General features: G+C 32.0%; 1 protein-coding gene across 1 annotated transcript; it reads right to left on the bottom strand.

The window, feature by feature from the left end:
• Window positions 1–395: 395 nt before the first annotated feature.
• Window positions 396–15,668, bottom strand: LOC121131995 (uncharacterized). Its single transcript, XM_071894102.1, has 3 exons — window positions 13,934–15,668; window positions 2,495–2,819; window positions 396–1,206 (listed from the first exon to the last, which is right to left on the bottom strand). The coding sequence occupies exons 1-2, from the start codon at window positions 14,365–14,367 to the stop codon at window positions 2,540–2,542; spliced, it is 714 nt and encodes a 237-aa protein (XP_071750203.1). The 5' UTR covers window positions 14,368–15,668; the 3' UTR covers window positions 396–1,206; window positions 2,495–2,539.
• Between the last annotated feature and the right edge of the window lie 11,457 nt (window positions 15,669–27,125).

Here is a 27,125-nt window from a genome sequence, read left to right on the forward strand (position 1 = left end):
TATTCCTGAGTAATAAGTGTAAGCCCTAGTTGAATTCGGAGTATTTCCTGCCTATATATTTGCTAGATACATAGAGGAGTTCGTGTTTATTTCCTTAATATCATAGCTGCAAACAGCTATGATATAATGAAATCTTATAACAGCTAAGCTGCTCTTCTTCCAAACATTCTACAAAATTATCAGGATGAATATTAAATTATAATATATAAGTAGTTAAGGTGAGCAATCGTACTCTTTAATCCGAACATGTAAACTTTTTAGATCCTCTCCAGAAGCTTTTTTATACGTACATGAAATACCTGTTTTTCTCTGTGAGGAAAAGTTGAAAATCCACTAAAAATAGAAGCATGTTTTAAAATATAGAAATAAAGATTGAACAACTAAACTCAAAAATATTTTTTTAGATATAAATCAAAGTTTATTAAAATTATTAAGTTAAATTTTCTTAACTTCAAAATATTAACCAGCACTAATCGAGTCACATCTCCTCTTTTTTGAATATCAAAACATGGCAATGGCTTCTTTTATATAAATAAATACATAGTCCTAGCATACACCAAAGAATGCTAATTAGAGTTAAACCCAACTCTCATTGGGTACTTCATAGAGAATAGAAGGTCGAGCAGGTTTGTCATTATCGTATATTTGAGCCAAGTCCTGGAGTTGAGGTCCTAGACGACAGAAATCCGGTGTTGTATTATTATCAACATGATTATAGTCTAAATCTTCAGGATCCGAATCATTTTGAGTGGATGAATTGCTTATAATGTCTGAAAGTGAGCTTGAATGAGAGGCAGTGCCCCATCCCTCCCATTCATACTCAAAAAGTTCATCGTCATTGCATAACTCAGAGTCAGAGAGTCCTTTAAGTTTTTGGGTTAGCATTTCGCCCCCGTCTGAGGATGAAAGGAAGACGACATCATCGGATCCTGATGAGAAATAGGCAGATGAAGAGGTGACTGATGGAGGATTGTATATTGTGAAGGGTTTAACTGCTTCCTCGTATATAACCTCCAATGGAGCACTTGACGTATTATCCTTTTTCCGTCTTCGATGTCTTTGGAAGAAGATAAAGAGGCAGTATAGTAGAAGAAAGATTAGGAATAAAAAGATGAGAACTCCAAAAAATAGGCAGGTGATGAAGAGACCACTCTTTAGAACTCCTTTTGGAGCTGGAAGTACTGTGACGGATATCTCTTGGGTTCCCTACATTATGACGATTTTTTATTAGGACATAAGTAGATCATCGTAATTACATGATTAATCACCCAAAACTAATGTATTACATAATTGGATAGATGGTTGTCACCAGAACCTAAACCCTAAGTTTTACTAAAGTTCCCGGAGTATTCCACATATTGAAGGTGCCTCCTTGGTACTCACAAATTAAATAAATTATGGCAGACTACACATAAATGTATAAAATTTAAAATTGTAAACACAAACTATAATGAGGATGGGCATTTTGTAGAGCGCCGAAAAAAAGGGGAGGTAGTAAGTTTTACAGTTATAATTCATTAAGAACTTTGTTAACATCAGATCTCTGCAGGATAATATATATATATTAAATAATATGTTTTGGAATATCGAAAAATATCGATTTTTTTTTTTGAAAAAATTTCAAAAATCCACAGCCATTCATAAAAAATCCGCAAATTAAACTTCCAAGATAAATGTTTCATAAATGAAATGAAGGCTCTATACCAGGGATATCCAACCTTTAAATATAATGGGCCACAGAAGCTATTTGATTAAATTTAATAAAAAATGGCTTCAATAAAATATAACCATCAAATATAAATTTATTTCAAATTTAGGTCTAATATAAAAAGGCCAATTTGGCAACCCTGTTCTAGGGTGCCTGGCGGATTATATTGGTGGGATGGGGGGGGCTATTCTTTTTCCGTAGAACGATTATTTTTCAATGTTTGTACGAATTAAACGCGGTTTACGCGTTTCGATGATATTTGAAAAATTTCCTACAAAATACTACTTTAAGTGAGGAGTAGTCGGCCGCACTTAAACATAAGGCGGGCCGCAATGAAGCCCGCAGACCATGGGTTGGACATCCCTGCTCAAGACTTTAGCTAACAAACCTAGGATTTTCGGGATATTTTCGGAATTTTTTTCTTTCTAATTCCATCTAGTGTAAACCAATTGCATTTATACAACGCAAGATACATATTACTAAAACCATTTATAGGAAGACTAATGGATTTCTTTTTAATACACCTATTTTAGGACTAACTGATAAAAAATGAATTTTCATACGGTGGTCGTGACCGAAATATCAGTAAACAATCCCAATTCTAATAAGGCGGGTCAGCTCAAAATTCAACAGATTTACATCATTAAAGACATACCTATCCTATAAATTTGCGTTTAATGCTCATAATTCACGGAATAATGTTATCTCTATGCAAATATAATTTTCTGGATTTTTGTTAAAGATTGTTTTTGTGCTGACGTCCAACATATGTAATTTAACACTCACTAATTTTTTTAATAACTTAAATGAATCCATGATCCCTTCCATGTCCTAATAAATATATCCCTTAATAATATTTCCAAGGGTATCCGTTTGAGTAGAAATACAAGTCAGACTACTTGTTCCAACTCTTCGGCCAGTAAAATTAAGTCTACTTTCTGTGGAGCATGAAAAATCATCACAGTTCACAATGGGTGTATGAGGTACCAATAGAGTATAACCATACTTCCAAGATATTTTCGGAGCGGGATAACCCCTCTCAGATGTGCATTGAACTTCTGTTGATTGATCCAAACGAAGCTTGATCCGCTTTTTATTCGTAGATAATCGGCTGAAATATCAAAAATAATCAATTTATAAAATATCGTGTAAAATTTTATATTAGTGAGATGAGTCTTGCCCCAAAAGGGGATCAATACCGTAATATAACTAAATAAGTTTATTTTTAAAATATATATTTATATGATAAACATTTGGGGGGGATTCAGAAACTATTGGGGGCTTGCAACGCCACTGTTAGTGAAGAAACGATTTAAAGTCCAAGATCTCATAATGAGGGATAGATAACAAAAAGATGTGGATTTCTGCTCGATATTAATAAATAAGTTAATAAATTACATAGGAGAATGCTCATTTTGTAGGAATGAATTCAAGACGAAAAAAGAATTTATCTTTGAGCCCAGACTCCAACACTGATCTCAGTTATCTCCCAATCATCGGAATTCTGAAAAATCTGGGATTATAGTTATTCGAGACTATAATCGTTTAGAGTCATATTTTGTATATAAGCATCTCCAAGGATTTTTGTTCAATTTTTTGTTTTTGAGGTGATCCCATTTTGAAATATTAAAATTATTTACTCATGGTGAATGTAACACTTTATTGTTTCGATCCTTGTATATCATTCCCAAGACTCTACTCCCTTATAAGGTCTGGTAGTTTTCCTCGGATGAATTCTTCTCCCGTACCTGTTGGAATTACGAAGTCGAACATCTCTTGAGATGGATAATCAAGTTAGAAGTATTTTCCACCGATTGTCTCGATCTTCCTTTTACGAGGCATGACGTCATGAAATTGGGATTGAAATCCGAAAAAATAGTATGATAATGTTGACTATTTGCATTTCCAGCAGCATAAAAAATGAAATCCCTACAAAATGTAACAAAAATTCTTGGAGATGCATATTTTTTGAATAGGTCTTTTTTTTAGATTATACATTTAATATTTTTCTATAATATAAGGTATGATATTATTCCCCATCCGTATATATTAAGAATAAGTTGTAAAGGTCTAAAAAAGAGTGCTTTTTTATCATGTTTCGGTCTAAAAATGGAAATATATTGAGTTCAGAACAAGATACAGAATCAATAAAAACACTTTTTAATCATAAAAAAAGCTTTTATTTAAGGATTATTAATCCTACTTTTAATTTGGTGATTGTTTAAAGGGTAAAATGACTCTAAACGATAATAGAATTAAATTTTTATTTTTTTTTTTTTTTTTTGGGGGAATAAATTCAAAAAATTGATAGATATTTACAAAAAAATTCAAATATTAAATTTTTTGCTCTGTTGCATAATTTGCCCGAACGACGAACAATTTTTTTAGTAAAGAGCAATTTTTTCCCGCGGACGTCCCTGATATCATTGCTAGACACACAGTGGGGCTTGTGTTTATTTCATTCATCTCATACATAAAGACAGCTAATTTAATAAAACGTCATGACAGCTATGCTGTTCTTCTCCTTAGCACTCTTCAAATTATCAGGGTGATCCCGCCAATTTTTTTTTTTAGCATACCGGCAGAAATATTATTTTCATCTAGTACTCCCCCAATGAACCCTCATGATTACTCTTCGTTATTAGCGAGCGCGCACACTCGTAGTTCCTGTATACTTAGATGTTCTCTCCTCAAGAATGAATTAAATAATAAACAACACAGATCAGGTTGCCAACAGCAATAAAATTTGCACGAAAAAAAAATAGAGTAGGATTCAAATCCCTATTTATATCCGTCAACAAATAAGCAACGCTCATACAAATATATGTTTTCTATATTTTATAAAGAAAAACTATCGCCAAAAAAACAAAAACAATATAGGATGGGTTTTTCCAACCATTTGTGTTCATAAATATAATATTTACTAGATAGAGCAGCTAACAGAGGGGAACAATTTGGGGGAGATTTTGTACAAATGAATTGAAGACAATAATCCAATTTATCTATAAGTGCAGAATCCAAAACTGATCCCTATTTTTTCTCTCAGTCATCTGAATTCTGAAATATCTGGGGTTATAGTCATTCGGAATTCAAAAATCATGCTAAAATATAACCCTGCAGATACCCCTGGCAGGAATTACTGCGATGTCGAGATCCTCAATTCTACTCCATGCCCAACAAGGACTAAACCTTATAACACCGCAACAAATCCTTGTGTTACCTTTCACCTTTGACGCAATAGTGATTACTTAATACATTTTGTTCTTGTCTAAAGAATAATGATAACAGCTTTGGAAAACCATAAACATATATTAAACTACAAAAAGCCAGGCCATTATAATATTATTTTCATATATGGTTATTAGTGTGAGTCCTTGTAGGGTAGAATTGAGGGTCGATATCCGAGTAATTCATTGCTCCGATATTTAGGACTTGAGGACTGTAGTCCCGTCCAGTGTACACATGGTCCGGTCCAATTCAGTCAAAACTTATAAAGTTTGGTCCTTGATGACGTTACTCAACTTCATTCAGGGACGTGCTGCTGGAGGGGTTGTAGCCCTCCAAATTTCAAAAAATTAATTCTTCCAATTTTTTTTCCAAAAAAATTAATTTTGAGTGAATATCTATGGATTTTTTTTTCCCCCAAAAATTTCATATTTTGAAAATTGATATGGATTTTGATTTTTTTTTCCCCAAAAAATTTAATTTTTTGTAAGCAGCTGTCGATTTTTGGAAGTTTTAGTTTTTTCGGATTTTTTTTCAAAAAAAAAAAACAATGGGCAGATTTTTTTTCAAAAAAAAAAAAAAAAAAAAAACAATCCCGCAGATTATTTTTTTTTAATCAGTTCTAGTACTGGCAGTCCGAAGGACTGAGACTGAACTGGACCGAATAAATAAAGACCGACACACCACTAATAACTAGTGTTGTGTCGGTCCTTACTTATTAATTCTCGTCTTAAGACAGGTCAAATCGGTCCATTGTATCGGTGCTTAGATCTGTTAGTCCTTGGGATTATTTTACATATCTTACAAAAAATATTCATATTTTGACTAAAATACAATATCAATCAAAAAGATTTGTTTGATTTATTCTATCATAAAGCTTTAATAACTATTTAAAGGGGGGACCCCCCTTAATGACGTCACGAATAATCAATTTTACCATGTTTAAGGTACCACAAGTGGGACTTGGCTGTACCGGACCGTGGTCCTAAATAAGTAAAAGTGCTTCAAAAAATTCTTCAACTTCTATTTTTTTTTCTCCTCAAAGTTTGTATTGAATTGAGATTAAGCTTCAGTTGATCTTCAGAGTAAAAATGTGTATTGATTTTTTCTATACCGTTATGCACCGATGTTTCTGTCCAGACCACGATCTTAGACTGTTACCAGGAATTTAATCGTATTCAAATCGCGTACCAATTTTTTCCGTCTCAATCTATGGATCGATTTTCTCCAGACTCCTGGATCGGTGCTAGGACTGATTGTCTAATCAGTTTTTTTTCGGTCCGATTTTTTTAAAATATGATTCAACGCTCCTAAGGATCGAGATACCGATGTATCGGTACTTCTGTCCCAGCTATATTTATAAATATTCTTCCCTCATAGCTAGAATTGAATACTATAAAACGAAGATAATAAATAATGGTAGTAGCTAGAAAGTATAATAATAAGTTCTAGACACCCCATTTTAGGAACCACTGTTTTAATAGTTAGTAACTACGTTATTTCAGCTGTTATTCTTACCATAAAAGAGAGATAAGGACCCGTCCCAAGGTTAATAGAAATATAAGCTTAGACCATCATGTAATCGGGCTTGCTACAATTTTCAATCCGATGTATTGTACCGACTGCTGAGCAAGGCAGACAGATTTTGGCAAAACACGCAACCACTCATAGTCTATGACGTCACTATTGCAAAAAATTTCAATTTCATGTATCATACCGATTGCTGGGCAAGGCAGACAGATTTTGGCAAAACACGCAACCACTCATCAACTATGACGTCAATATTAAATGCGTGGTGGAAGACTGACATCAGTCGTACACTCGTTAGGGTATAACCTTGTACTAAGACTGATTGCCTAATTAGTATTTTTTGATATATCGGTCCTTCAGGCCTAGCTATCTTTATAGCTATTCTTCATGCATTACTAGAATATCAAAACGATGATGATAAATAATTAATAGTAGCTGGAACGTGTAATAATAAGTTCTAGCCACACACATTCAAAGCAGCTCTATTCTAGGCTTAATTTTGAACACAGCAACTCGAAGAGCATCCTCCACGTTAAGCTACGATCTGTATATATTTTTATCTACCTCTCCATTGAGTCCCATGAGCCTCACAGGGGTCGCCACCCCCACTTTGGGAACCACTGCTTTAATAGTTAGTAACTACGTCATTTCAGCTGTTACTATAAAATACAGATAAGGACCAGTCTTAGGACTGATAATTGTTGTTTGGATCGAATTAGAGTCTTTTTTTTTTAGAACAACCTATCACTAGTTGTTCTGCAACAAATTGAACCAAATATGACGTCATTGTAGATCGATGTTAAGACTGAAGTCCAACACTAGTAAAAAACTTTCCTAAAAAAGATTAAAAAAGGCCCAAAATCAATTGTTAGTTATTCAAGTATTTTTTACAAATGTGGTGCTATTTTTCGGAATATTCGATTTCAACCAATCAACTAATGAATAATGGGATAGGACAGAAAAATCGAGAGATGAAAACCTAAATAATGTGTAATTTTTTGAAGCTAGTCATATAAATATTTGATATATATATACACCGGGTGGTCCATTGAAATCTGAACAATTAAAAATTCATTAATTAATGAGGGTTGAGTGATTAAAATTAAATCATATTTCTTATATATTAAAGCATTAACAATTAGTTACAAAACAAAACAAATTTGAGCTCTGTAGCTTACATACAAGTTGAGAAAATGACACTTGAACGTGATCGACGAATTTCCATTCACGTACTCCAAGAACTTGGGCGTCTCTAGGACCCCCGTTTACGCTGTTAGCAATTTGGAAACGTTGGAGAGAAAGAAGGGCTCTGTCAAAAAGGCCAAACTGGATCCGGATGAGTTAAAGAAAAGAGCCCAGGTCAATCCCCTCAAGTCTATGAGGGCACATGCAAAAGATCTCGGGGGTTCACTCCAGACTGTCTAGAGAGCTATCAAGAGCCTTGTAAGGGTGGAGATGCGACTTTTTGTACCCGCAATGAAAGAAACCCTTTCTCCTCCGTTACAAGACTCTTTTGAAATCTTTTTTGATAATTTTGGCCCCATTACAGCCCCTCGAGTACACCTTTTGAGAGCATGTTGAGGGGAAGGCCTGCAGTGCCCGTCATCCAAACATTGAGGCCCTCAAAGCTACTGTCACCCAGCACTGGGACGCCATGACAGAGAACTACATTCGCAGCGGCATCATTAATGATTAAGTGAGCTCAGACAAACATCTATTTCTAATATTAATTTTGTTGAAATTCTATTGTTAATTAATAAATTATATCTTGTTGAAGTTTAAAATTTGGAAGTCTTCAGATTTTTATGGACCACTCCGTATATATTTTTAAACTTTTACTTAAAAAAATATTGCATAATCCCTATTTTTATTTGTATACCATAGTTATTATTTTAAGAAGCTGTACAAGACGAAAAGGTGGTTTTGACAGAAAGAGGGGGAGATAAACTGACAAAATATTATAATAATATATGAATTAAATAGGTCAGTGAATCTCATTTTGTAATACATTTTTTTTTTCTGCATAAATAAATCTGATTTTCCTTTAATTTATTTAAGAAAAAAAAATCTCACGAAATTCAAAAGTGTTTTTCGTGTAGATTTATGTAAATATATTAATAAAATAAAACTATAAATATTATTTCAAACGATTTCCCCGTAAGGAGAGTGTATCAAAGACTAAATATGTGACCCGTCAACAAATAAACAGACTGGGGTGATCATTTTCCTCAAATGTGAGTCTGGCTTACATTTGTATTCGTAATTTAATCAAGGTTGTGTTCGGTTCAGGGGTTCTATTGGTCCCAATCTCAGTTTATTCATTTCAACGGTTCCGGTCCTTTTTTATACAGGCTCAGTTTGGTAACAGGGACTTAAAACAAGAGGCGTTGCTAGAAAATTCGGGACCAGGAAATGATATTAGATACAAACAGTGCCGGAGCTATCTTTAATGCAAACTGCCTCAAGTTCCAAAAGGGGCCCCTAAAACTAAGGTTGATTAAAAAATGGTTTTCAAAGTGAGGCAGTGAGGGGAGGCTAGGTGGGGGGTGTAGGAAAATACAAAATTGAGGATTGCTCTCAGTCTACACATACGTAGTACACATGTTTCGTATAAAGGGGGCCTGAGCTAAAAAATGTAGTAGTGTAGGGGGCCTTGGGATACCCTGGCTTAAGAAATATTATAGTTATCATATTATAGGCGCCCGACAAGCTTAATAGCGGACCTGGATCCATAATCTACCCCAACCCCCACCCCTTCCCTCTTTTATTACTGCTTAAAACCACTTTCCTCTATCCATCATAAGCCCTTTGCTTTTTTGAACTCAGATACAACTTTAACAACCTGGCGACCTTTTTTTGTGCAATTGCACAAAATAAATTAGAAAATGGACTTCTGAGTTTAAAGCTAATTTATTTTTAATAATATAAATTGTATTTTCTTTATATATTCTATATAGGAACAAAAGCACAAGAATCGGAAATAATATATATCCCTGTCGGTTCGACATTGTCGGTTCCACATCCTTTAATTTAATTATTTAACATTTCTATTAATAAATTATTTTGATAAATCATTCCGGGTCACCACAAATTGCCCTCAAAAATGGTATAACTTCCCTAAACAGTTTCAGAAAAAGTAAATGATAAAAATTATTTGAAAAGCCATTTTGTAACCAAAGAAAGTCTCAAACATCAAATGAAGGCTCGAGATTGTAGTTAATGTTCTTGTGTATATAAAATATATCCCCAAAAGTAGAATATAAAATTAATAATTGTCCTCAATAAGGTAATAATCTTAGAGTGGAACCCTTGAACTATATTCCAATTTGGGGTTGAGGGTTGAAAAGGGATATGGTTGAGTTGCGAATCAAATTCCCTCATAAGAAATAATAGAAAATGGATTCATCTTTTCCATTTGTATCAAATTTGTACCTTATATACAATGTTAAAAAAAAAAAAAAAAAAACCCACAAACAACGGGAATACCTGTAATGATTGGGGAAGCTGTAGCCCCCCCCTCCCCCATTGAAAGAATTTACGCAAAATTACTGTTATGAAAAAAAATAAAAGGCAATTTTTATAAAGTATTTATTTTCTAAAAAGAAGGTAATTTCATCAAATTATGGATCATACAAAAAAAAAAAAAAAGACCTACTTTAATATAAATTATGCAGCAGGGCGTCCGTAAGGGGAGAGCCCCCATTAGAGAATTATTGCTTTTTACTAGAAAAGTGTAATATTTCATTTCTTTTTTCAAAAAGTTTAGCATTTGAAATTTAATTTTAGTATCAAATTTTTTTTCCAAAAAAATAATTTATCTATTTTTTTTTCAAAAGATTTAAATTATATGAATAGGTATGGATTATTTTATTTTTCTCCGAAAAAAAATTTAATTTTCCGTGAATAACTATGAATTTTTTGTTTCTTTTCTAAAAATTTAATTTTTGAAATTTTTTTCCAAAAAATTTAATTTTCTGTGAATAAATATAGATTTTTGAAATTTTTTTGTGAAAAGGATTATGTATTTTTTTTTTTTTTTTGATAAAAAAGGATTCAAAAAACCATAAAACATGGTTGGTTAGGCCCCAAAATTGACGATATCAAAATTAACATTCAAAAATTTAAACGCTCTATATACCTGAAGTGTATAACACTTGAACGAGACGTTATCTTGGGGGCTCAAAGTATGTATTTTTACTAAAAAATAGATAAATTTCCAATAAATTTTTATTTAACTCCCTCCAATGGCTTTAAGAATATAAAATAATTAACACTTGCATCGAATACTACTTAATGTCACTGATAAACAGTGATATTTGAATATAATCAAAGTACTATGGACTGAAAATCCCTTTAAATGGCTATATTTGTTCAATAAATTTAATTTTTTGGATCGATTAAGGACGTGAAAAGTACGATCATTCGAGAAAAATATCTATTTTTTTCCATTCTAATAGTTAATTTGTATCTAAAAAATGGATATAAGACTATATAACGATGTAATAATATATTTTTAATACATTTTAGGGTCAGATATTTAATAAAACTAGGTATTATTGATATTTACCTATTTTTGATTGACAGTAAAGTATAAGTCCTTTTATTTATTAGACCCATTTTGACATCCAAAAGTTTACCACTTTCCTGAATATTAATGAAAAAAAGTGTTCTTATTGTTATAAAACTTGGTTGTTAACGTCCCCAAAATGACTGACATCTCCCCATGCTAACGTCACATGAAACCTAATTTATAATTATGAAATAAAACATTCAATAATTAGAAATGAATCCTCATTTTCTTGATGTTTGTTCAAGGCTGTTTTTCTGATGATAAATCCATATATTAATATAATTATTTGCATACGTTTAATGATATACAAAGAAGGCTTCATTTATTGAATTATATAATTATTTTAATTTTTAATTATATGATGTGTACGAATTTGCAAGGTCGTTCCTGTTTCATTGCAATCAAATTCCTATGTAGATTAAATTTATTAAGGTAATTGTTTCAGCTAATTGTGACTGTTATTTACATAGGTAAATACCATCAAAGAAGAGTAATTAACCTTATTTAAGCACAACCATTTATAAAAACCTTACACAGGAAACAGCGGACCTGTGTAACACATATTTATTGTTCAATAGTTGTTATCATATCTGATGATACTATTCACAATACAGGCAACACAAAATGGCTATGAAAAAAATTTCCCCTTTGTGTCCATTCGTGTATGCAAACAATGGTTAAACATGGTTTTGTAACCCTTTCAGGGTTCTACCTAATCTATTATAATCCAACTCTACGAGTAAAATTAACTTTTTTGGTATTTCAACATCAAAACAATCTCAAACAAAAAATGTCCATTCGTTACCTCCTTAACCCCAATCTATACAGTCTATTATGTTGTCAGCTTTTTTTAAGGCAGTCTTGTGAAAAATCGCCCAACTATCAACTGTTTTTGAACCTTTTCCTCAAGTTTATTTTCGAAGGAAAGGTTGCATTAATACAGGTAATAGATGTGATACATATACTAGTGTTGAGAACCGGTCCGAGAACGATTTTTTTTCCAGTTTGACCTTTTGTGAATTTTAATACTCATCTGGACCGATATTTCAGTCTAGACGGTGGATCGAAATGTCCTTTTTTAAGAAAAGGAGACAGGATCAAGATCGGGCAAGACCGAAGTTGAACTAATTAAAATTCTTGGATTTCAAGACCCAAATCTTACTCAAATATATACATACACCCCAATATTACATGGACTTATTTCGATCAATTATGGGATTTGTATTTACATTTCTGGGATACTTTGAGATACCCAAGAAGTTTAGCTATAGTTTAGTTACTTTATTTGATTTATGAGACTTTCTTTGTACACGGTATGGCCTCTTTAAGCCAAAATTTTATCAATATATAATTCTTTAATTTTGACGATTAAATTTTTGTATCATTAAGCGAAATTTGCGGGTCCTCCAAAGGATTAATCAGTATAATTTTTTGGTAGAAATGAACGATAATTAGAAGGAGAATACTAATATAATCCAGACTCAGTTATGAGAAAAATCATTCTAAGTTGATTTTGTACTAACGGGACTCATTTGTGAGTAACAAACATGAACGAAATTTAATATAAAATGAAGAAAAATTAATTTTTATAATACAGCGTGTCCCAGCTAATCGTTAATGAAACTTTGAAAATATTTCATGGACTTACTAAATAATTTAACGATTTTACACTGTAATATCAACTAATAGACCAATAAAGACAAACAATTCTTGTGAAACACATTTCTTCATCAAACAAAGGACAACTTAGATAGGGGCCAAAATAAATCGTGGGTCAGTGCTTCTTGACGTGGGAATGAGTCATGACAAGATCTTCCACATCGTCCCCTACTCCAAAGGCCTCATTACCAAAATTAAAAAGCTGAAAGACCGAAACAAGAATTCTGAAAATAGTTAGCAAAACCGGACAAGGACAGTGGACTTCCTGGGTTTCCAAAGAACCTCAAAATCGGCGGATGGAGTTCTTGGAGACAGTGGCATTTCCCTGGTTCAAGGCCAACTACCCCCAAGGACAATTATATTTTCCAGAAAGACTCCAAGTAGTTAAGTGTTGTGAAGATAACTTATTGGCCTGGTAAATGTATTTAGCAGATTGCAACCCACTTGACTATGGGATCTAGGGCGCCATAGAGAGGAAGACCTGTGTCACCTCCTATGTGAATGTGGATGCCTCAAAGCCTACAGTTTAGAAGGAGTAGGCTGAAATGTAGAACTAGGAGCAAGACCATGGTGGAGGCCAAGAGGTGGCCACTTTGAAATTTAATTGTTTATATAATGTAAAATATAATATAAAGTCTCATAGTCTGACTACTTCAACTTTTTGAGAATCTTGATAAAGTTAACGATTCGTAGAGACATATTGTATTTTTATCATTTTTGAACTAATCAAAATCACAAACAAGAATATTGAAAACGAAAATTCACCTCTAAGTTTAAATGAAATTTCAAAAATACTCAAAGCATACAAGAAATAGAATTATTTACTTTACATATATTGAATCCCTTATTCACTAATGTGATGGACGACCTATTGCACAATTTGGCTTTAAATCTAATAGTAACTATATTTAATTTTTCCTGTATATTTATAAATATAAATTTCCTAACTAAAAACCCTAATTAATTATCTGAGCATAGAATAGAGAAGTCAAAAAAGATATCTTATAAAAATGTAATGTCATTATTTAAATAGTACGGATATGTTGGGAACTCATTTTTGATGTAAGAGAATTAATGCAGAATAAGGATCTCTGTAAAGGACACTCAGTTTTGAGGAGTGGAAATTAAAACATGCCTACATAGTTAGTTATGTAATATTACAAGCTAGTGCCTACCAATAATAAATAATCTCAAACACACAATTAGCAAGAACATCTCATAAACTTCAAATACATATTTACCTTTTGACTAAGGCCCTCAAGCTCACAGATTTAACATCAAAGTCCCCGGATGTTTCATTAAATACAAAAAGTGAGTTAGTCCAATTTCCATCAGTGGGCCGATTGACTTCATATCGACAAGTAGGACTCCCACCCTCATCTCGACTCACCTCCGAACAACCCGGTATGTCATAATCAAAATGAAGGAGTCGACAAACACTTCCATTTGGTAGAGAGAAATAGCAAACGGACCAGTCGGAGGTGGGGCTTGAAGCTAATAGATGAAATGTTCGACGTCGTGAATAAACGATTTCTTGGCCGTCAATGAGATCCAGGGGTTTGGAAGATAATGGAGAGACGATACGAAGTTGTGAGGCGAACTCTGCGGAGAGAGTACTCATTCTAATCTGGAGAGAAAGGATGATGATAAGAATGAGTGCTTGAGTTTGGCTCATGGTGTAGTCCCCGTCCTCATGTTGGAGGAAAGAAAACACTTTTCTTAATTTAACTTCGTGACATGCTTCTCTTCCAATGATAGAATAATTATTGTTATTACAGTATTGTTACAAAGAGTATTAAGGACTAAGGTGTATGCAGCTAGAAAGGTGGGAGGGGGGGACGAGAGTGGAACAGAAGAGGTAGGGGAAAATATTATTTTCATGGTTTGAGGCCGGTATTTTCATACTCTACACTCTCGATTGCAATCGATTTCATTAGTCCAATTATTACGTGTTGTTACGCTCTCCTTCCTTTATAATACTCTCTCTATGTGTTTTAATTATACAAACAATGTTGTAAGAGACTCTTCATCAATAATAATATCCGGAATCTAATGATAATGACCGATTATTCTCATAAATATTTAATGAGCTTCATATAACCGTCTATTTTTTATCCAGTAATGCTTGAAACTTGTGTTATTTTTCTCATAATGTGTCGAAAGTCCAATGGATTCATAGTAATTATGATAGCTCATAATGAGAAACTTAATAATAGAACCATAATTGATCAATAACGTAACTCATAATTACATTATCATGAATAAATATACGTGTATAATATTAATAGAGCGTTTTCACATGACGTTATCATTTCGATGTCGTCCATTTTGGGATCTTAAACAACCAAGTTTTATAACAAATAAAACTCTTAATGTTAAAGAAAATAGTAGACTATTGGATGCCAAAATGGGGCCAACAAATAGAATGACTTCAGTGTTACTGTTGATAAGATTTGTATCCCTAAATTGTCTTATTTTATTATATTATTTACCAAGGTTGTGCCCTAATGAGTCTAGCGGTTCTGGTTCTTGAACCGCTAAAACCAGTACCGACAAAGTAGAACCAAGACTGCAATATATTGCTTATCGTCTCGGTTTTTCTGCATTTGTTCCTATATAGAATATATAGAGAAAATACAATATATATCGTACAAAATAAATTGGCTTTAATCAATAAGTCAATTTTCCAAGTTTTTTGTCCAATTGCCGTGTTTTCCATTGATTTTTTATGCCACCAGAGTGATACAGTTATTTTCTTAGTTCCACATTATGTAGATTATGTATCCATGCCCGCTACAAAAGCTTGTCAGAGCCCTATAATATTATACCTATAATACTTCTTAAGCCAGGGTTTCCCAAACCTTAGTGTGCTAAGGCCCCTACTCTAATAGATTTTGAGCTGAGGGTCCCTTTATACGAAACATCTGTACTATGTACATCTTCCTGTGCCACTCCCTCTAGCCTCTCCTCACGGTCCCAACGTTGAACACCATTGTCTTAAGCATCCTCAGTTTTCGGGGCCCCTGATGGTACTTGGAGGACTACGCACTCTGTGTATAAGGTAGCTGCGACCCTGTTTGTATCGAATAACATTTCTTGTCCCGAATTTTCTTGCGACACCCCTTGTTTTAAGTGCCTGTTACCAAATGGAGCCTGTATAAAAAAGAACCTAGACCAATAAAGCTGAACTGATACCGAAAACAATGAAATGAAAGAACTGATACCAGGACCGTTATAACCACTGAACCTGAACCGGGTACAACCTTGTATGTTACTCTAAAATGTATTAAAATACCTTATTACATCGTAATACAATCTTATTTCCATAGTTTAGATAAAAATTAACTATTACAATGGAAAAATGAGATAATTATCCTACTTTTCACGTCCCTAATTGATTTAAAAAATAAACTTTATTGTACAAATTTAGCCATTTTTAGGCTTTTCAGTACATATTACTTGACTTTATTCAAAAACCAATGTTTATCTTACACATAAAGTAGTATTCAATCTAAATGTTAAGTCTTTTTTAATTCGTAAAGCTATTTATCAGGTTTTATTGGTTATTTTATGTAGTAAAAATATAAACTTTGAGGCCACAAGATGGTGTCTCCTTTAATTAGGATGTTATATATGTGATATAGAAGTTGCAATTTATGCAGTCATGAGGCTAGTACCACAGGCAGGGGGGGCCTAACAACCCCGCAGATTATTAGAGTAGGAAAAATATATTAACCAAAAAGGGTTTCGATTGACAGTTCAAAAAATAGTTTGAAAAATAAACAAATGTGAGGTAAAATGTCTTTGCTCAATCATTGACTTCTATCAAGGTTAATAGAATTACAAGGTTATTCATAACGTGTCTACAACGGATGTTTGTCTTCCACCAAACTTTTTAAGAGTGCCGTCATAGAGTATGATTGGTTCTGTGTTTTGTGTAAATATGTCTGTCTTGCGCATCAGTCGGTGTGATACATCAAATAGAAAATTCTAGCATTCATTAATGAGACTAGAGTAGGCTTGCCCGGTGTTGCTCGGAACATTAAGAAATTAAAATTAATTCTGAACTCTTCTGCGTCAGATAAATTAAAAATAAAGAGCGTAAAATTTAAGAATTATTATAATTGCATATTTATCTTTGCACACTTTTTCTAAAAGAAGTCTCTAAGGTATAGAGGAGAAAAAATATTCAAGTAGAACTGTTATTCTATCATCTGTCATATTATTGTCAAAAATCCTATGTCTTATTCTCTCACTCTTTTTTTTTCTAAACCTTATAATCTCCTTTAAAAAGAGTGCAAGATACATATCAGCTAAGAATTTTTAGAATTTTACCGTCTTTATTTTTTTGTTTTATATGAAGTAGTCGTTTGTTAGTCAAAAAATTATTTTTTTTAGAAAAATGCTATTATGAGGCCACCATGGCCTTGAAGGCAAAAAAATTATTACGAGAACCATTTTTTGAGCCTTAAGAACTACTTTAAAAATTTCAGTAAAATCCATTAATTGGTTTGGCCTTGATTCTCGGACACCCACCTCCACAAAGACATTTAATATATAGATATTGATACAATTTATTAAAAAGGCCAAAATAGCCTTGACCTTTTTTAAAAAATAAAGGTAATTCAAAAGTAACATAGTATTTTTTTCTAAAGAAAAAGGTCATTGGATAAATATTACCCAAATTTTATTATAAAAGACATTTTATTTCTTTCAAGGAAAGGAAAATTTGTATCTTAGAGTCATAAAAAATGGGATATCCATGGTAAAATTTGAACCTCCCTCCTCCCCCCAGCCCAAAAGCCCAAAGAAAAATCCTAGCACCTCCCCTGAGTCTCATTATGTAATATGTAATTAGTAACGGTAGTGCCAGGTATTGCCCAAAGGTATTAGATAAACTTTGCTTTAATAATATGGATTTGCTTTATTAATAAAGAAGATATTGAAAATTTACGTTGGTAATCCTGACAATTTGAAGAATGTTTGGGAGGAGAGCAGCTTAGCTGTTATGACGTCGTATTAGAACAGCTGCAAGCAGCTGTAACAGGAAGGAAATTAACACAGATCCCACACTTTATATAGCAAGGTATATATAAGGTAGACTGGAATTACTCCGATGTGGATCCTCAATTCTACTCTGAATGTAACTAGGACTTACGCTTACAGCTCCCGAGGAGGAACCCCTCATTGTTACTTTCTATCTTTCATGGGCACACTCACTAGTTATTAATTTATACTGAGATGTTCTCTCCTCAAGAATGAAAAAATAATGATAACAGATTTAAAAAATAAAATAAAAACCTGTTCAGATTGCCAACTAGAAAAACTATTCCCACTTTCTAAAACATATTTTATACACCTTTGGTAATAACTGTTGTGTCTGAGTCTGCACGTATGTCCTCCCCCATTGTGTTTCAAAATGGGGAACATATCCTTGACTATCTTGACACCCAAAGGAACAGTATCCTTCTAAATCAGAGACGTTTGGTTACCTTCATCTAGACTCATTTTTGATTATCATATAAATGAACCTTCTTTGCTTTTGTGTTGTTGGTAGGCCAAATAGTATTAAGATTCGTATAAATCAACTCTGATGGAATAATTTGTATTGTACCCCAATGATGAATGCATGAATAATTACCTGAGCATTGACAATCTCTTTCCGAAAGGACTCATGCTGGAGTAGTTCTAAGAAATGAAGACATACAGGGAATTTGAGGAATCTAACATAGGGATGTGTTTGCCAATAGTTAAGATACTTGAGGTAATTAATAAAGGGGGCTCTTTGAAATATCATTTCTGTGTCAACAACAACAATAGCCAAAATTGCAGGCTATAAAATGCTAAGGATTTACACCCCAATACAACATGTTCTCCCCTTATCCTTTTTAATATGAGGCGATGAGCCAACACTTGTTCGTTGCTAAATCCTTGTCTAAAGTCACAATCATTATTGCTTATAATGTTTTTAGTTCACATGGAATTATATTTGGTTTTTAGAAAAGAATTGTCAATTTTGTATCTTTAGAAAAAAGTTTTGTATTTTTTTTTCTTTTCAACTGATCTACCGGTAGTTGCATAAATATGCGGACTAATTTTTAAACGCTTATATCTCGAGATTCTGTGACCGGAAATAAAAAATTCCAGCACAAGTAACTCGGTAAATCTTTTGGCTTTGTTTTTGTTTTTCTTACTCGCATCAAACAAAGTCGTTTACGATGACTGATTTGACAAATTTTATAAAATATTCCCCCCGGTAGGTTCTTTTTTAACTAAAAACAGCACACATTAATTATTTATAATCATTGAACATGTCCTTCCTAATAGGAATCCATAACAAAAAGTAATAATATAAACATATATTTATTTTGACTTTAAAAAAAAATTCCAATAATTATGTTTTTTGAAAAAAATTTTAAAAATTAAATTTCAAATACTAAATTTTGTCGAAAAAAATTTAAAAGACCCAATGCTATTCTCGAAATAAATAAAAATTCAATGCTCATCACAAAAAATTAATTTGTTTAGAAAAAAATTGAAAAATTAAATTTTTGATAAAAAAATTGAAACATTAAATTAAATTTCAAATAGTAAATTTTGTCAAAAAAATTTCAAAAATCCAATACTATTCTCGAAAGAAATAAAAATTCAATGTTGATCAAAAAAAATTAATTTGGTCAGAAAAAAATTAAATTTTTGATTAAAAAATTTGAAAAATTAAATTTTTTGGAATAAAATTTCCCATATTAAAAGCTATTCACAGAAAATTAAATTTTTGATTAAAAAATTTGAAAATTGAAAATAAATTTCAAATACTATGTTTTGTTGAAAAAATTTCAAAAATCCAATTTTATTCTCAAAAAAAAAGAAATTCACTGTTGTTCACGAAAAATTAATTTGTTAGGAAAAAAAAGTATTATAATTTTTGTAGAAAAATTTCACCAATTCATATATATTCATATAATTTTTCCCAAAAAATTATAATACTGCAAATTTATGGCTATTTACAGAAAATTACATTTTTATCAAAAAAATTTGAAAAATTAAATTAAATTTTAAATCTTAAATTTTCTAGGGAAAAATAAAACCCTTTATTTTGGGGGAAGCTACAGCCCCTCAGCCCACACCTTTCCAAAAGGACAGGAATATAATCTATTTTGATCCCTCATCGTATAAATATGAAGGAACACACCACGTGGAATTACTTACTTAAACTGAATGTATTTCAACAAAGTTCTCATATAACATATGAAAGGGATCTCAAATATGTCGTGTCTTAAAAGTCCAATTTTATTATTTCGTTAAAGACACTTTAGCTATCATATAAAAATGTATAGCTATTATTGCCTTTTATAAAATGTTACAAAGTAATATTAAAATATGATATCGAATGAAATACTTTCTAGGATTTTAATATTACTAAATATATATGTGCAATTCATTTTGCTAAATTGTTGAAAAATAATATGAAATTGATAGTCTCAGAGTACTCAAGAGATTATTAGCAGTTGGTATGAATGACATTTTTGGCAAGCTCCAAGTAGATTTTAGTCCTTTTTCCCCGTTTCTTTTCAGAGGAAAGGTTGTGTGATACAATAAAGGTGGAAGGAGCATTATTTATTTGTTTACTGGACTCAAGTCTTCTGCGCCATCTAGTGGCTGTTAATGTTATGAAAAAAGTCCCAAAATTTAATTTTATCTGAATAGCTATGAATTTTTGATTTTTTTTCCCAAAAAATATAAGTTTAAATTTTCAGTGAACGGCTGTGGATTTTTTGAAATTTTTATGAATAACTGTAGGTCTTAGAAAAAAAATTCTCAAAAATATAGTATTTGAGAAAAATTGAATATTTGAAAAAAAATTCCGAAAAAATTAATTTTTGATTTTTTTTTCTAAAAAATTTAGTTCTGGAAATTTTTGTGCATTTTGTGCACTTAGGCCTCCTCATCCCACAAAAAAATATATATAATCCTACGACGCCACTGACATTGTTTGTGAAACAATTGGTGAAACAACTTTTATTTCCAAATGATTTTTTTTCTCGATTATGACTCGTTGGAAATATGATAATTCGTAAAAAGAAAAATGCAATCTGCATCAAATATTAATTCTTATACACATTAAAATACATAAAATACAATTATAATTATTGTATAAAACTCAAATTTGGATGTTTTTATTTTAGTTTTTGAGTTGACACAGCCAAGTTACTAAATAAAATTAGACAAAATATTAATATTCGCATCTCTAAACTAACAAGGAAAAAAACATATAGAAATTTAAATCTATATGTATAGTAAATGTCATTGTAATGACTTGTATTGTGCAAGGCTATTGAATGACTTGCCAGATTAAATGTGTATCATATATATAGTTGAATAAAATATGACCTAGGAGGCGTGCTATATATCTTTTTAGTTGGCAATCTGAACAGGGTTTTTTGTATACTTTTGATTTTCAAAAGCTGTAATCATCATTCTTTAATTTTTGAAGAGAGAACATCAAAGTATAAGTAATTATGAGGGCGTGTACTCATGAAAAACTTAGGTCCGGTTGTACCAAGTCAACTTAAATTTAAAGTAGGAACTTTTGAAGCAACAACAGTCAAGGGTGTCTGAAGGGGATTTGAATAAAGGATTTTTTGCTTTTATAAGAAAATGTAAAATTTGAAATTTAATTTTTTCGGAACAAATCATTTATTTGTGAATAGCTTTGAATTTTCGAAAAAATTTCCAAAAATATATTAATTTTTTATAAATAGGTGTGGATTTTTTTTCTTGCAGCTGATCTATTAAAACGTCACGACAGCTAAGCTGCTCTTCTCTTTGAATTGTAAGGGTTACTATTTTAATTTTCGGTTAATTTTTTTACATACTAAAAAGGGATACGATTTATAACCTTACATATCCCCTTGCAAAAATTTTTGTAAATAATTTTGATACGAGAAGAAGCTTGGACCCGGTGATTACAACACTTTATCACCCGTGTCATGTTTGATATAGTGTAAGGCCTTATAATATGAATGTTAAAAAATGGGAACAAACTTGCAACATCCGGAATCCCCTAAAAATTTCATTAGTTAAATCGGGGCATCAATTTGACGTCCGAAATGATGGCATAGATATATTCTTAATCTTTCACCCGACCTAAGATAAATTTCAATATAATGCGAAGTACGGCCGTTCTATCAAAAAACTACCAGGAATTGTTAATTTAAATTACCCTTGCTGAAGGGATTTAAAAACATTTTTTTTTTTTCTAGGTCGGCAGTGCTGTCTTTCAATACGATGCCAAGTTTGAGCGTGATCTGTAGACCAGTTTGCTCGCAACAGCTATATAAGTCATTTTACCTCACTAGTGCTCCACGATTTTTACAAAATCAAGGACTAAATGTAAAATTTGGGTTTTATTTAACAATTCCCGATACTTTTTTGACAGAATGTACATAAATTTTAACCCAATTTGGCCCCTTTAGTCTTTATTACACCCAATATGAAAATACTTTGTCCTAATTCTTTTTCTTTTTTTCAAATGCATCTTTTGCACAATACTCTGTAATTCCTGAAAAATTCCTTCAATTCTCTTGATGTTTAAGGAAATTGTGTTTTTTTATTGAAATATCATAATATTAGATAACATATTTTGCTGTAGGCTATTAAGTAACAATAGGAAATACCATGAAATTCTGAAGATAAATTATTGGTCATAACATCCTTAATATTGAAGTTAGAAACATGATCTTGGTTTCAAAATGTTTATTTCACATTATCGATTAGATAAAACAGGGTTTAATTGGGGGGGAATGAACATTTTTCTTTGAGTAGGAAAAATTATCCCTCTACAATGAAAAATTTAATGAGAAAACATTTTTTTTAAGGATTCCTTTTCTAAAAAAAAAGCAAAATATTCCCCTGACTTACTACCTATCACAGTTGCTTGCAATACATCAAATAAAACGTCATTGCTGCTAAACTGCTCTTATTCAAAACATTTTCCAAATTGTCAGGGTTACCATATCATTTTTTGGTATATTTTTTAAGCATTCCGATAGGTCATATTTTATACAGCTCTATAAATTTCCACTTATCTTCATTGCTTTCATTTTTATATAATTATAAACAAGTTAGGATGTTGTAAAATTTATAACTTGTTTATTCACCAGATTGTATATGTTGCAGGGAAAATTTTGTTGAAAAATTTAGTAAAGATCAAGTCAATGGCAGCCGTAATTTTATTTGTAAAAAATCCAGACCCGCACATTTTTAATATGATTTATGTCAATTCATATAAAAAATATTCAATTTTCTAAGATATACCGGTAGTTGCATAAATACGCGGACTATTTGTGGCAAATAATTGAATGTGTAATAAAATTCGTATGACGTATTTTTTTTGAGAATTATATAATAGAGAATTTATTCTGGTATAAAATTTAATATAATTACAAATATAACCGCCATCAGCTGCTATGAAACCCTCCAAATGCCCGCGGAAGGCCTTGCACACATTGATGATGTAATGGTCTTCCATGGCTGCCCATTGCTCATTGACACTGGCCTTCAATGAGTCCAAATTCGGGTGGCAAGCACAGGCCTTTTCTCAATTTGCCACCACATACTGTAGTCAAGGGATTCAAATCAGGTGATTGAGGTGGCCAAATGTTTTTGATCCAAAATGGCATGTTGGCAGCGAGCCAATCCTGAGTCATTCCAGAGGTATGGGCAGGTCTTTCAGATCTTTTCCCTCCTTGACAAGCTTCTGGACCTTGAACACAGTTCAATGTCCTTGATAGTCCAGTGTCCTTGATTATCTCCTTGACAGACCTACCGACGCGGAGGAGAGTGTCAACCATATGACGTTTTACGTAATCAGTTACAGTTTTAACTATTTTCCTCAATAAAATACTTTATAATCATAAAAAGAAAGAAAAAAATAATAATTTTTTTTTGATTTTTTTCAGATATTTTCCAAAAAACAAGCCCTCCCCCAAATCGAATCCTGGGAACTCCTCTGAGCAGAATAGTATCACTTATTATTTCGTTTATTTATTACAAAGAATAAATTATTCAATAGCAATGTGGGTATTCGGTATTTTTGTGATAGAGAGGTAACACCGTGTCAAAGAACATTTTACCCAGACGTCAGCATTGTTGATGTCGGCCACTTTGGGGGCCTGAACAACCAAGTTTTATATAAATGAAGCCCCTTTTTTCTAGACCAGTAAGTAAAATAGTGAACTATTGGATGTCAAAATGGGACAAACAAAATTTGAATTTCAATAAATGAAGCCTTCTTTGCATATCATTAAACATATGCAAATAATTATATTAATATATGGATTTATACTTTTCTGATAATGATTTGCAATGGAGGAGATGTAGACACGAAATATATATTAATATATGGATTTATCATCAGAAAAACAGCCTTGAACAAACATCAAGAAAATGAGGATTCATTTCTAATTATTGAATGTTTTATTTCATAATTATAAATTAGGTTTCATGTGACGTTAGCATGGGAGATGTCGGGCATTTTGAGGACGTTAACAACCAAGTTTTATAACAATAAGAACACTTTTTTTTCATTAATATTCAGGAAAGTGGTAAACTTTTGGATGTCAAAATGGGACCAATAAATAAAAGGACTTATACTTTACTGTCAATCAAAATATATATCAATAATACCTAGTTTTATTAAATATCTGACCCTAAAATGTATTAAAAATATGTTAACAAAAACTTCAAAAATTAAATTAAATATCAAATATTAAATTTATCAAAAAAAATATAATATATTAAATTTTCTAGTAAGAAGCAAAATTCCTTGATTTTTTTAGGGGGGGTGGGGTTCAGCTTACCCCTTTCGTACGCTTCAGGTAATGATCGGTTGTTGTTTTTTTACATACCGTAAATGCTTACGATTACAACTTTACCAATGATGATCTTAATTGTAGATCCAGAAATTAAAGAAAATTAGCAGATTTGTGAACGCAACGTTGATTTTGCAAAATAATTGTTTTGTTTGTACGCCTCTTGACATAATTATTTACAGAATATTTGTCAGAACTTTGTATTAATATATAATAAAGGAGAATTTATTGGCTTGTCCCAAGTTGTTGTCATGAATCCTTAAGAGGGGATACTCTCAATTAAGTGGTTACTAGTTACAATTAGTGTAATATACAAGGTGGGGATTTTAAATCCGGAACATGTTTAGACTTCAATATCTTGGCAACCCTGAAATTTATTTTTATGAAGGTTTGCTGAGAAGATTTAATTGACAAAGCTGTTTCAGTAAAAATACAAAATCTCTTAGATGTTCCCTGAATATGAACGTGTGAGGCCATTATTGTATACCCCCGGAAATAACTCGATAAAGAGTGATGCTAGAGAGCTTAAATCGATATAGACAGATCCAATGACATGCAAGAATTTTAAGTTAGTACGGGCTGTCCAAAACGGGTAATTGGAATCGGGTTTATTCAGGGGGAAACCAAATTAAGACCTTTACATTTTGACAAATGAGAATATGGCCTCCCAACTTGCTGGATCTGGACCCTTTGTACTACTGTGGGTAGGGCGTCTTAGAGAGAAAGTCCAATAAACGTGCACATAACACTATTGGTCTCCGGTAATTTTGCTTAAACTATTTTACTTGAAGGATATTGCGCCTTAATAAAAAATATAAATTTGAGGCATGATTCCATCATTTTTCCGACAGAAAACAGATATTTAATGCATTTTATAGTAATAAACATTATTAATTTTGATTAAAAAATTTCAAAGGAATATCAATTTTAACCAAAAATAACGTATAAACTTGATTTATTTATATGTTAAGGGGAAATATCCTTCAGGCAAATGGCTTTAAGGCAAAATCTCCTGAGGCAAAATTACCTAGCATTAACACTGTTGACTCCTTGCAGGCTTCCATTCTGAAGGCAGTGGCCAACAAGGATGGAAAGGGTTCCTCATTAAGGACTGTGCCAGATTCAGAGCCAGGTTGGAAGCTGTTTTTGAAGCTGAAAGTTATTGGTTTGAGTGATTGACTTCACTGTGGACCCCGTCTACATGAGCAACAGATTATTAAATTCCTAAACTATTTTTGGGAAAATATCTGTAATATAGGTTATCATAAATTTTTACGGATTTAAAATACTCATTACCCACCCTGTATATTTCCCATCTGTATGAACTTTTTTTTTAGTTCTAAGTTTGGAATCTGAAGTTTATTAAATATTTGATCAATACGTAAAGCATGACGTGCATAAACTTTTGACATGCGATCCATTCAAAACTTGTGGAGGATATTCTTTCAACTCACCCCCGCCCCCTTCCCCTCTCTCAACCCCCTGTAGTGTATATTTCTATGAGTAATGAATGGTCTCATTAAATAGGTAATTCCTTCAAGTAAAATACAAACATATAAATAAATATGTTTGCTACTTCCAAGATATTCTTAGTAGTGATCCAACTTTCATTTATGACATAAAATAAGCACATACCTACAGAGTAGAGAATAAGTATAGATGAAAATAATATGATAATGGAAGAGGGGGGAGCTTTTGGTAGTTGATATTTGAATAATTGTTTTTATTTCCCCAAAGCTGCCAACTAGTGCTTTGTGCGTGAAAGAAAGAAAGTTGATTTTTGTTGAAGTAACGGGCTAAGTAGAACTACGCCTTATTGCCAAATCGACTCTTCCCTATAGCCCCTATCGTGTTTAGTGGAGTCTATAAGGAAGAAGTCGAGTTTTTGAAGGCAAAAGGGCTAAGATGCAATAGGAACGGAGGGTTTATTTGGGCAATCACCTCATTGGCTAATGTTTACTCTGCTCTATGATTTGTTTGATTCACAAAATGAAAGAGTTGATAGAAAATTAATCATAGATCTGTTTGATGCAATGGTCAGGAAAAGCCCTTATACTGCAAGTCCGAGTATAGTTTCAAGTCTTTGCTACTTAAAATACTAGAATGTTAAAGATTCAAGATACATTCGAACAATATCCTAGTTTGTTATGTTTGTATAATGATCATCAATGAATATAACTCACAATAAAAATATATGCGTACAAAGTAACAATCACTATGCAACAAATTAAAGGTTTTGGAACTCCCGTAGATTGAAATCCACATTTATGCTATTTAAGCTGTAGAGGACGAGTAGTACTATTAAAACTTTCAATCCATTAAGGTTTGGCCTTTAAAGCCTTTTTTTAGATCAAGTTTTTAGGGTATAACTAAGATTCAGTGCAATATTTCGACATGAAAAAACAAATCAAAGTAAATAATAAAATGATAAAAACATTTCAGCATTTAAAAAATGAATTAATTATTACGTTATCTTGATTACATTTAATAAAAAATGTATATAACCACCAAAAAATCGAGTAAAATGAAGATCCTTACTTAGACGCTAATATCTTTTTTA

This window comes from Lepeophtheirus salmonis, chromosome 1 (assembly GCF_016086655.4).
Source record: "Lepeophtheirus salmonis chromosome 1, UVic_Lsal_1.4, whole genome shotgun sequence".
NCBI classification, from domain to species: Eukaryota; Metazoa; Arthropoda; class Copepoda; order Siphonostomatoida; family Caligidae; genus Lepeophtheirus; species Lepeophtheirus salmonis.

Excerpts from the sequence above, each read along its gene's own strand:
- LOC121131995 (XM_071894102.1), bottom strand. The coding sequence starts at position 14,367 with ATGAGCCAAACTCAAGCACTCATTCTTATCATCATCCTTTCTCTCCAG. Across the intron at positions 2,820-13,933 it reads TTGAGGGCCTTAGTCAAAAG|CCGATTATCTACGAATAAAA; the intron begins GTAAATATGTAT and ends TTGATATTTCAG.